The sequence below is a fragment of the Ciconia boyciana genome, chromosome 5 (genome assembly GCF_034638445.1).
Source record: "Ciconia boyciana chromosome 5, ASM3463844v1, whole genome shotgun sequence".
Lineage (NCBI taxonomy): Eukaryota > Metazoa > Chordata > Aves > Ciconiiformes > Ciconiidae > Ciconia > Ciconia boyciana.
This window is the reverse complement of record NC_132938.1, coordinates 75,975,966-75,988,150: the sequence shown is the minus strand read 5'-3', so window position 1 is coordinate 75,988,150 and position 12,185 is coordinate 75,975,966. Positions and strand designations below refer to the sequence as shown.

Here is a 12,185-nt window from a genome sequence, read left to right as displayed (position 1 = left end):
CTGGGTTCTTTTCAAAGCAGATGCTAAATTTTATTTATTTTGACATAAGAACCACTTTTTTAAAGAAAGTGAATTGCATTTACCAACTGATTGTTGTAAAATTGCTTTTTTGATAGGAAAACTGCTTAAACATATGTATATATTCATTCTTGCATTTAGAAGTGCGCGATTATAGGAAAGTGCCAGGAGAGAGTGTGTGCTGGAATACATCCATTGGCGGGTTTTTTTCCAGTTATTGAGGATCTGATGCAGAAGAATAAATTAAATATTTTGGCGAGGATATTTCTAACTCTGCTCTCAGTTGTCTAGCTTGACAGCTTAGTATATGCGTGATGTAGAGAAGGATTCTTTGAAAGGGGAGTGCTCAGTCTAATACCCCAACCAGTAATTGTCACTCTTCAATACAAGGTTTCAAAGCAGCAGCAGTGGTTTTAGTTAATATGCTAGTAAGAGTGTTTAATAAATATAGCAGCTGGAGAGGGCTGAGGAATCTCATAACAAAGCTGTAGGAAAGGATTACATTAGCCTATAAATACTGGTCTGCAGCAGCTATGTTCATTTCTCCTGTGGCTTGCACAGTAAGCTTTGTCCTTGTGCTTCAGTGTCTCAAATGTGATTGTACGCTGGCAGAAGAGGCCGGTAGCCTTTTGTAACCTGACTGTGTGATACTGAAAATACACAGTCCCCCTCCCCAAATTAGAGGTGTATTAATTACTCTGTAAAGTACTTTTTTTTTTTTTTTTCACTTTTTAGAGTCCCTCTGATGGTTCAGCTGAATAGCTTTCTACTTTTTTTTTTCTTCTGTGTTTTAATGCTTTGCAGTACCCTACATGAATTTCTCAGTACCGTGACAAACTTCCCACTTTACAATTTCAGTCTTACAGTGACACTGATGAGTGCTTCCAAAGCTGACATACTGATTGCTCTTCAAATGTTGTGTGCAATTTTTCAATGATATAAAACAGGTAAATAAGAAAAAAAAAAAAAAGAAAAAAGGATTGTTTCTGCAAATGAGATAGTGTATGCCTAGGACTGTATCGCTTTGATTCTATTTCTAAAAGATCCATTATAACTTTACAGGACAGAAGATTACTACTAATGAGATTCTAATGTTAGTAATGTATGTTTCTAGAAGACCAGGCTGTCAGTCATATTACATTAGAAGCTTAGCAGGTGTCTAGTCCTCATTTAGATGAAAAAGTACAAGTGCCAGAGAATCTGAACTTGCTGTTTCTCCTGTTGAATCAACAAGAGTTCAGCTCCAAAATTCTCTGGGATTGTGATCAGGCTTTGTATAAAAGTATGTATAGAATGATGAGAACTGTCAAAATCTAATCTTAGAAAATAAATCCTATATTTTCCTTTTCTGGGGAGAAAAGACGGTCATGTTTAAAAAATGTCTCGGACCTGTTTGTGATGGGAGGAGCTCTTGTTCTAGAATCGGCAGCTCTTTTGCACTGGCTAGAGAGAGAAGGCTATGGACCTCTAGGGATGACTGGAATATCCATGGGAGGACATGTAAGCTTTTATATTTCCTGTTCAGTAATTTTTGTTTTAACTTCTCATTTGATCATTTAGCATACGGAAATAATTTGTTTTATAGTGTTCCTCTCAGAATTACTTTAAAATAAACATTTAGAGTAATGAGAAACAAATTGTTGGCAATTCTCATGTTCTGTGGTGCTGAATTAGTATAATCCTCAATAAGTACTGACAAATCGTAAAGCCCTTTGTCAGCCATCTCCTGACAGGCTTAATAAGAATATAAGCTTCTCAAATATTTATGGGGTTTTTTTCCACAAGGAGGGGGGGAAGAAATGTTTTCTGAAAGAAGGTCTGTACTGATAAATTGCTAGTTCTCATTCTTTTCCTTGATTCTTGCTTAAGCTTTTGTGTTTGAATGCATTGTGTGAAACGCCTCCTCTTTGTAGGTATGTTGTAATTGAGGTGACTTTTGGTGTCAGTTCTGTTCTCAACTCATCTTTTTCTACCCAATCATTGATATTGATTAGAGAAAATTTCTGTGGTGAGATGGATAACATTTTGTGTATGACACAGTGTGCATATTCAGACTAAAACAGCAGTGTATTAGTAAGATGCTTGAAAGATTAATACACAATTAAAATATTACTGCTTGCGTCTCTACAGATAATAATTTGTCTGTGAGACATAGATACAAAGCTTATTAAAACAGCATACCTCTGTTTTGCTGATCCTTGTCTGTTTATTAGGAACTAAGTAAATAATGTTGGTAATGGTAGTGTCTACTGAAAGGAAAATAATTTTCCCCCAAAGCACAATTTTATAACTCTAAATATTGTAAATGTACTAAGCACCTTCGATTTACATAAACATCACCCTGCTGAAACAACAATTTTTGTGTTAAACATGTCTTCCCTGTCTTATTTGTAAGTTGGACTTCAAATGCTGTGCAAATGCTATGGGAATAACTGTGTACTGTATCCTATACCACTAGTCATATACAGCATGGATATAGAAAGAGGCAAGATCTGAGAGAGGGAGTTTGGAAACTCCTTTGAAATTTTTTTTCTTAGTCCGGGAAGATATATTTTTGGCTAGTCCTGATTTACTTACAGGGCTTCTGGTACAATTTAGAACCAGGGAAATAAATCATATTTGATGTTGATCATTTATAGAATGTGTTTTACGACAGAAGGTAGGTAGCAGTAATTCGATTCTACTGATGGGGAGAGCTGGAACTAAGAAGAAAGAAGTCAGACTTTCTGGCTATCAGAACATATGTGGTGTTCTTGTAACTTTTTATTAATAAAAAATAATTAAAATAGAATTATAATTCAGTTATAGATCCATTTATTAGAACATCTGGCACAGACATGGGGTATATTGTATTGAGGGGTTTACACTGTTGTTCAGTTTAGAGCAATAAAACTTGTCAAGAACATATCATATAGGGAACTTTTGTACATTGAGCTTCTTTGCTCTGTTTTTTTCTGGGATAAACTGAATATTCACAAAAATGTGTTCTGAGAACTGATGTAAAAGTAATAATTTAAATTTTAAGGACAGAAAAAGAGTCCACTTAACATGCTGAATTACTTCTCCTCCACATTTTGTTTCCAGCGTACAAATTTAAAAAGTATAGAATGTTAAATAGTCCTTCTCGTAGATGGCCTTCATTTTGCCTTGAAATGAGCTTGCAAGAGCTTGATGAAAAGGCTTTATAGATGTTTTTCATGGTTTTAAACAACTAAAAGGTCAGAATAAATATTCCATCAGGAATTCTTATAACAAAAACCCATTCAGCCTTGAAATTAGTCCTATCCAGAGCAATGTTTATTGTTAGGGAAATCACTGAAGAATAAGCTGTATCTTCTAAATAGGTGAAAGTATATCCAACTGCCACAGTCTTAACTGCTTTGGCACTGCGCATTTGTTTGATACTGTATAAACAAATAAACTGAAGGTGAGAGAGTTCTTTTTACCATATTGTGTATTCAATATTAAAATATGTAATAAGTGCCTTTGATTCTAGATGGCTTCACTGGCAGTGACAAACTGGCCTAAACCATTGCCATTGATTCCGTGTCTTTCCTGGTCAACAGCTTCTGCAGTCTTTACTACGGTAATTAACATACATTTCTGTTAATATACTAGAATGTAATCAGATATGTAAGTTAAAAGGTTTCGGTTGGCCACATTCACCTTTTCAGTTAGGGCATTTCATCACCCTTTGGTCTCTATTAGTGACTAGTGGCAAAACCCACCCTTCCTGCTCAGGATATACAACACATGATAAGGAAGGTAGCTTTGAGCTACTTCAGTGGGTCGTGTACCAAATTAGGGGCTGGGGCTGGTTTGTGGGACAGTTATTAGAGTCCTGGTCTGAATATGGGAAGGTGAGGAAGCAAGCTGTGAAAACATGTTTTCTTCTGCTCAAAGCCTGGCTTAAATAGTTGGGTGATAATGCTACTACTGCCATGAAGGGGTATTTCACTCCTGCTGCTGGGGTAGGTGAATGAATAGACTGGCTTTGACGCCCATTGTTGGTTTAGCCCAGTCTAGATGTGTGTAAACCCTAAGGGGGACTGTTTTCTGCCTTCTTTTTTTTCCCTTTTCTTTTTTTTGTTTGTTTATTTACTTTTTAAAGGGAGGTGGGTTTCCATGTCCTATGTTGTAATATATGCTTATGCTTTGATTACAATAATTCTAAGGGTTATCTGGAAACTTGGGCAGAATTTCACTGGAAAAGTCAAGTCACAGAGAGCAACAGATCAATTTTCTCTGTGTATCATTATTTTAGAATGATCTCTGGGTTTTACTTGTGTTTACAATCTCAGGGTGTGTTGAGCAAGGCAGTGAACTGGAGAGAGCTAGAGAAACAGTATTTTACGCAAACTGTTTATGAAGAAGAAATCATTCAAATGCTTGAATACTGTGGAGTAAGTATAGTTTATTTTCCCTATTTGCTAATAATGTAACTTCTTTTTACTTCCAGTAAAAGTAGCCAATTCTTAGCTAAAACATGTTTGCCTGTTGTTTCCTTATGCTTTTGATAAATTTAGTCTTGGAAGGAAAACTTCTGAAAAACAGAAGCTACTATTTTGTTGTATAATGTGTGTTAAGCCCTTGCTATAAGTTTTTTCTGTGACCACACTTACTGTAATCTGCAACAGAAAATGAATTCAATCAAAACATTTAAACTGTAGATAGTATTTCCCAGTAACTGGCTTTATAGTCTGGAAAACCAATAGCCTGGCATGTAAGTATAAAAACAGTGTTTATTGCCCTTTGAAGCAATTGCTTCCAAATATTCAATGCTGTAGAATATTTTTAATATGTAGCAACATTAAGTTACTTTTCTATTTTGTTTAGAATGCTAGGTCTCGATTTCTCTTTCTGTGTGTGATGCTAGCCCTCCCTCAGCTTTACACTTTTATCGCAGAGACAGTTGGGATAAACATGAGGTAGAGCTTTTGTAATTAGCTTCTTGCTCCTTACGAAATACAATTTATTGTTTGCAGGCTTTTTTTGCTTTCTTCTTGACTAGGGTTGAAAGACTCTTCCCAAGGGCAATTTCGTTGCCTCACCGCTCTTTTAGATTGGAGTGATAACTTTTTGAGAATTGCTTATATGTTGCAACACTGTCTTCTAGCCAATTCTGATAAATAATTTTTTTCCTAAGATTCTTTGCTTTGTGACAGTCCTTTTCAAATATCTTATGACAGGAGAAGAGGGGCTGGGGTGGAGATAGTTACTTAGGTTCTTGCCATTTTTAAGTGAAATACACTTCAGGAACACTGATGGAGCAGATGAAAAGGAGAAACATTTCAAAATGTTCAGCTTGTGTCTTCCTAGTATTTAGAGACAGTAGATTTTTCAGTGCTAAGCCTAACATTAGACCTGGTCACATATGTTTATTGCCCAGAAATTTAAGCTTAAATGTTATAAATTCAGAGTTTAATATAGAATTAAAAACAAACATTTGTATCATAAGCTACCATATATAAGTACTTCCTGCACTTTTTAAGCTGACAGAAATGTAGAATGAAATTATCAAGAGGTTATGGTGATCAGGATTTAATTGAGTGACATGCAGGCTGAAAATAACAAGTACTGTGAGCAGTGCTGTTTGTGTATTTTTTTTTTCTTTTTTTTTTTTTTTAATATTGAGTTGATTTTAAAAATAAGATTAACTAACTGGTTTAAAGGAGAAACCCTTAATAAATGACCTGTTGTCTTTGTTTAGACAGATTCTTTCAAGATGGGACAAGACTTTGTTAAAAACTTCCCTGACAGTGTGGACAGTCTGGAGGATGTGGACGTGACTTCCAGAATGTTCGACCTTGATTCCTCAAACAAGACTGTATCTAAAGAAGCTGTTCACAGCTTTACCACAAATAAAAGTCCTCTAAGTGCCTCATCAGAAAGACTTTTAATACAAGATGCTCCTAAAATGCAGTGCATAAATCAAACATTTTCAACCAGTAGCAACAGCAATAAAAACTTAACCAGCCCACAAGGACACAGGATCAATAAAAGAAGAAAAAGTGACACTTTACAGAGAGAATCCTTAAGATTCATGAAAGGAGTAATGGATGAATGTACCCATGTAGCTAACTTCTCAGGTATGTATTTATTTGTTTTAATGTGCAGTTTGGAAAACTGAATAAAATAAGATGGAAGGAAAGGTATTTTCTTCATTCTCCATTGTGTAAACCTGCTGGCACCTTAGCTGAAATATGACAATATCTTGAGTGTTATTCAGTAGCATCTATTTACCACTCCATTTCCTAATTGTTTTTCTGTTTCTTCTTAATGGCCAACTAATGACAAAGTGAATTTAAAATTTGCCTTTCAGTATCTTTGCTCATTTTTTCTCTGCCTTGCTGTGGCTATTTTCAGATATGAGTTAGTGCAAATTTGTATTATTTAAAAGAACAAAACATCTGCATGATGTGAGTAATATCTAGATCTAATTAATCTGCTAATAGGCTTTTTCAAGCAGATTCAAGCAAATCTGAAAAAGCAGAAATCTGATACTGACTTCAGATAGAAAGTAGCCTACATAGCTGAGAACCAAGCTTGAATGGTACTTTTAGACAGTGTGACCAGTAAAAATCCACAGAGGTCCTTCTGGGATGATGCAGTCTAGTGAATATAGTGTTTCCCAAGACAGGCATAGCATATAGAGGGAGCTGTAGCCCAGCAAGCCTTCGATCTGATGAACCTGGGTTTCTTGGCGTCTAGGACAAATCCCTTTAAACCACTTGCAGGCCCACTTGCAGGTAATGCAAACAAGTGATTTTTTCCCAGAGCTGATTGAAAGGGTTTTGCTGGAGTGGGGGCTTGGAATTGTTTTTGTGGCAATCCATTCAGGCAAAATGGTTCAAGTGTGCATGTACCCACTGAGGACTCTCAACATGTCCTAGAACGTATTTAGACTTCAGACAGGTTTCTGACAGGGTTGTCTTTGAATGTCAAAACATTCTTGATACTGAGCCTCTGTGCCACCTCATTTTTTAATTTTGGCATTCAGTACTCCATGGGAAATGTTAAAAAAAAAAAAAAATCCAAAGATTTCTACACTAGCATAGATTTCTTGACTTGGGCAATGTCCCAGATCACTGTTAGCTGGGGATGTTTTGTGACAAATACCAGTGAAGTGCTTTCCTTAAAGATTTAAAAGTTATTTCAGTAGGCAGAAAAAAACCTGTAAACTTTATTCTAAGTACAGACATTCTTATTTATCTAGACACTTATGCAGGTATTGCTTAGCTAAAGCATTGACCTTTCCTGAAACTTAAGAGGATCTGTGATCCTAATGCACTTGTCAAAGTGATGTAGTCCTTTGTGTCAGTTGTCTCCCAGGTGTCTTCATGTTCTGGGAGACATTGCATCCCTTGCCAGGGCATCCCTGGAGTGCGTCTAGAGAGGAGCTTCAGAAAATCTGCCTAACATTCAGATTTCATAGAAAATGGAAGACTAGAATCTCTCTTAGCGTTACGTATCCTCTATACATGATCTAGTATATATGAAAGGAGAAGGTCTAAATTATTTGTGACACTCCATTGTCAGACATCTTGGCTGGTCACTCTTTACCGTACCACATATATTCTTTGTGAAGAGAGAACTATTCTGTGTTCAACATCATTTTGGTGTTATTCCTCTTAGTCAGTAATCTAATTGGTGCCATTCTGGTTATGATTAATAAATATATATAACAATACATTGGGATTTTTATGTTGTAACTAAAACATGTAGGAAACAGAAAAGAAAGTGAACACATACTGCACTTTGTCTGACCTCTCATATGAAAAGTTGTCTTTTTTTCCTCTCCTTGAGGAAAAAAATTATACGAAGCTTCTACTCTATTGAATTTCAGATGTCTCCTAGTTCTTTTCGCTGAAAAAAAGAGATCTCGGAGAACTGACCTGAATGCTATAGAGTTTTGTTGATAAGAGGAAAGACAATTCTCCTATCATTCCTTAAAGACTTGTGAAGTTTTCTGCTTTAACGGAGGGAAGGGTATCGATTAGTTTGTTTTTCTACTGATGGCCTCGCTACTGTAATGTCAAAAACCAGATAAATTGTGCTGGAGACTTTAGAAAATACAATTTTATTAAAGCTTAGAATAGTTTTAATTTTTTTAGAAATAGAAAGCATTTTTTCAACAGAAATCTCAGCTGACATGTTTCTATTTCTTACCTTAGATGAATTCAATTTTGATTCGTTTTTCTTCAGTTCCAGTTGACCCAAGTTTAATCATAGTTGTACAAGCTAAGGAGGATGCGTATATTCCTCGAACTGGGGTGCGCAGTCTTCAAGAAATCTGGCCCGGATGTGAAATTAGGTATCTGGATGGAGGTCATGTCAGTGCCTACCTCTTCAAACAAGGACTCTTTAGGTAAGGTAAACAGGAAAGTTTAAAAATAGTTGAGAGCTTAAACCCATCATTTTGAGACACATAATTTTTCTTCTAAAAGCAAGTCTGTAATTACTCTAAAGCAACAAATACCAAATACTGCTTTGAAAAAGTTACTGGATCTGCAATAATGTAGAGAGAATGTCAGCATTTCCATTTTATGAGCAAAAATGAGGTGCAGTATAGCTGGGATCGTTCAGTAAGCCAATGGCAAGAGAACAATCCTTCTCACTCTTGTTTTCCTGTAAAAGCTTTTAGTTAGTTTGTTCACTGGACACTAGAAAATATTTTTTAAGCAGTGACCGCTTATGTTGTATTGTGCAACTGTTGTCTTTTTGCAAATGTTGTCTTCTGAGAATTAGAAAAACCATACAACTGAAGATGAGAACTAGAATATAAGCTTGACTGCAAATGAGTAGTACTTGCATGAATTCTTGCCTTTGTAATACGAGGCCTTGACTTTCTGAAGACAGTTATATAAATCAGTTATATAAATGCAGTTCCTTAGTTTTAAAAAGTTAAATACTTGTGCTGTTTATTTTAAAATATAAGGAATTAGTAAGACTGTAGTCCCATTTAGGAAGTCTAAGCAACAACAAAAAGGAATAGCAATATAGCGGGTCAAGGTATGCTAACCACTAGCTTATTGTTATTTAAAACTTCAGCCTTATTTTATGACAGATGCTCAAAAATTATAAATTATGCATGTGTGTCTGGCCCATTTCCTGACATGTTTGAGTAGAAAACTCCTAATCCATTGACATTTGCACTCATCTTAAAGTTGGGAAACAGTTCCACTTATTCCTGAAACATAAATATATTACTGGATAGAAGTGAGAGATCCCAGAAATAAGTGAAGGAGAAAAGACTACCTAATATCACATTTTTATTGAATGCTGTTTTGAAATTGTGATGATAGCTTTGTAAATGTATTTGTAAATATATGGAAATACGCCACTTATATCTGCCCTTTCCCAAATTATACAAATGATCTTCTTTTTTCCTCGTTTTAGACAAGCGATTTACGACGCATTTGACCGCTTTCTTCAGAAATACACAGTTTAAAAATCTTCATAATGTATTCAGACTGATCTCATTTGTACTTCTGCTTACTGGAACTCATATTTGGAAAACAAGCCTCTTGCAACGTTGAGTAGATGGTCACTGACTTTGACTGTTGTAGGTAATAATTATCGAAAGTGGTAAAGTACCAGCATTACTTTCATTTCAACCAAATGCCATTCTGACACACTTGCTTCAGCTTTACCTGTGAAAAAACAATGGTGCAGCATTTGTTAGTGCATGAATGGTTCATGTACTTCATGTTTAATCACATTGTGTATTCCTTTAATTCTGAATAAATTCTGAATTGTGTATCAGTTGAAAATAGACCAATCTAAGTATTGAAAGGATGTAAAATTTGCTGTAGGGCTAAGATGCTCTCTTGTTTTTAGTGTATTTCTAGCTTGTTCCAGGTACCTTGGTTTCCTCTTGCTTCCTCATCCCCTTGCTATTCCTATTGTGTTGTACTGTGGCTTTGCCAGCAGTCGACCCTTGTGTTTGTTGCTGATTTTTCTCTATTATGAATTGAAAATGAGCTATATAATAGAAGGGGCAGCATCAAATCTTGCAAAAAGAGACTTTTCAAAATTCAATGAAGAGTGAGAGACATACATTTTCATTCAATGCATCCATGAGATTTTTCTGCCACTGAATTAAACCGTGCCATTCCAGAAGAATCATGTAGCAATTCATTGATCAATTTCACAAAAATGGAATAAGTGAAAACAGAATGTCTAGTAATTAATTGTTTGCATGCGTTCAGTTGGATAATATAAACTTTTTCTGCCAGGTATTTTTTTTTAGAATGCTAGAGGAAATAAAAACATAATAATTTTTCTTTAGAAGCAGTGGCACAAAGAGTCTGATTCTAAGCAGTTAAATCAACAGCAGATTATATGGTGCTATAAAGACCTGTTGGAAATATTTCAACAGAGGTCCTTTTTAAAGTGCACTCAGCGCTGATATGCAAAATACAGTTTCACTGTATAATAGTAAAAATGTATGTGAGACTAAGGGTTATCAACACAGGTTATCTCCTTATTTTTCAACACTTTTTTTACTTGAATGGAAAATTAAAAAATTAGGATTATGAATGCATTTAAGAAAATCCAAAGTCTGTTGTTTCCTCTTTTGGGATCAAAAATGCCAACAAATTACAATAGAATAGAAGGTTGTCATGCATCAGCTGTATATGGTATCTGTCTACATCTTATTTTGTGGTAAACTCCTGTAACATTCTTCTAAAGCTAGTTTGCAGAGAAGTTGACAACTGAAACACTTCAATATTAATTTTAGTACAGTAATGACCAGAGTTACACAGAAACAAACAGAAAAATCCAGCCATTTCTCCGGATATGTGATTTCTAGACCTTTCAAATCAAGCACTTCATTGGTCTCCGTGGTTAGCGTAATGGTTTTTAATAGGCAGAGTATGAAGCAAACAAAGCTCAGTTTATATAAATAATTCTCTTGAATTTTAGTCTGGCAGACAGGACTAGTAACTGGGAAGAAATCATGGTTCACTTGAAAATCAGATAAGTTTATGTAAAACTGAAGTGCAACAATTTGTAATAACCCAAATTATTTATCATACAAATTTACTGAAAATGCAAAAGAAGTTATATTCTGTTGGAAGTTAAATTGCTTGTTTCAAGTGTTTTTTCATCATTTTAGACAGTGTTGGTTTTATATATATCGGGAGCAAGTGTGAAGTGACTAGCACATTTAAATACAGTAAAACACTGGATGTTGGAAGGTTTGAAATAAAATATAAGCTTACAAATTTATAATTGAAGGCTTGAATACTATACGAAAAGATTTATGGGGTTTATGTTTTACAAGCTTATTCATCAACTAAGAGTGTTTTATAAGACCGTTGTCTGCTCTTCACCAACGTTTTTAGATGTCACATTTTAAATGTATTTGTGTGCTTTATGTCCTGTTTCCGTTGCAGCTATGAGAAAGGGAGATAACTGGTGGCAAGGGAAAGGGCTTGAATAAATGGAAGAGAGAAAAGACAGAGTTTGTAAGGTGGGGAGTAAGCACAAAAAAAAAAATCAGCTTCTCTAGGCTACAAAGTACAACATGACAAAGTAAATATTTTCAAAGCGCACAATACTAGGAATTACACAGCTGATGGGAACTTGACATCCTGAGGTTAGTGTTCTGATGGTATTACTAACAAAGTTTAACTTGCCAAAAAGGCGTACCATTCACAGAAGCAGATTCATGCTCATGTAACTCCTGTTTGAGAGAGTGTCTTTTGAGAGAAGCAGTGAAAGACTGGTCTCTGACAAGAATGAGAAATCACGCTTTGCTATGTAACTGAAGTAATGTTGCCAAATGTGAAAGCCCAGTAAGAAGCATTTAAAAAATTTCTCAGGTTAGAATAGCAAAAAGGAAAAATGAGCTCTGTGGTCTATTTCTGCCAGTTATCAGACACAGGAAGCTATTAGCTGGTCTGTGAAGGGGAGAATCTTGCTGTGTAAATGTTTTTAACCTTTGGAAAATCAACTTTTTAAACCAGATTTTAAGGTTAAACCCTAAGAAAGCATTATTAATAATCCATTTTGATGTTAAATGAGAATGTGATTTTAATCCAGCAATTGCATGAGAAAAATATTGGAATAAGGTTCCTGCACTAAATCCAAATAGCAGGTAAGCCATTCTGTATGTCTTAAATTTATTGTAAAACTGGCCTTGATAATTTTTTGGTTTT

The 12,185-nt window shown here is 35.2% G+C and overlaps 1 protein-coding gene across 16 annotated transcripts in view; it reads left to right on the top strand.

Annotated features, from left to right (window-relative positions):
* ABHD18 (abhydrolase domain containing 18) overlaps positions 1-12,185 on the top strand; it is a 25,089-nt gene extending 12,904 nt beyond the window's left edge. For 13 of the 16 annotated variants that reach the window (XM_072861082.1, XM_072861086.1, XM_072861089.1 and 10 more), the window contains 6 exons: positions 1,380-1,518; positions 3,515-3,604; positions 4,320-4,421; positions 5,729-6,107; positions 8,224-8,386; positions 9,418-12,185. In XM_072861082.1, coding sequence (XP_072717183.1) covers positions 1,380-1,518; positions 3,515-3,604; positions 4,320-4,421; positions 5,729-6,107; positions 8,224-8,386; positions 9,418-9,469 — 925 coding nt within the window. In that variant the 3' untranslated portion in view covers positions 9,470-12,185. Of the gene's footprint in view, positions 1-876; positions 966-1,374; positions 1,519-3,514; positions 3,605-4,319; positions 4,422-5,728; positions 6,108-8,192; positions 8,387-9,417 lie in introns of those variants that run through there. The other 3 variants (XM_072861096.1, XM_072861097.1, XM_072861090.1) reach the window with 3 other exon arrangements.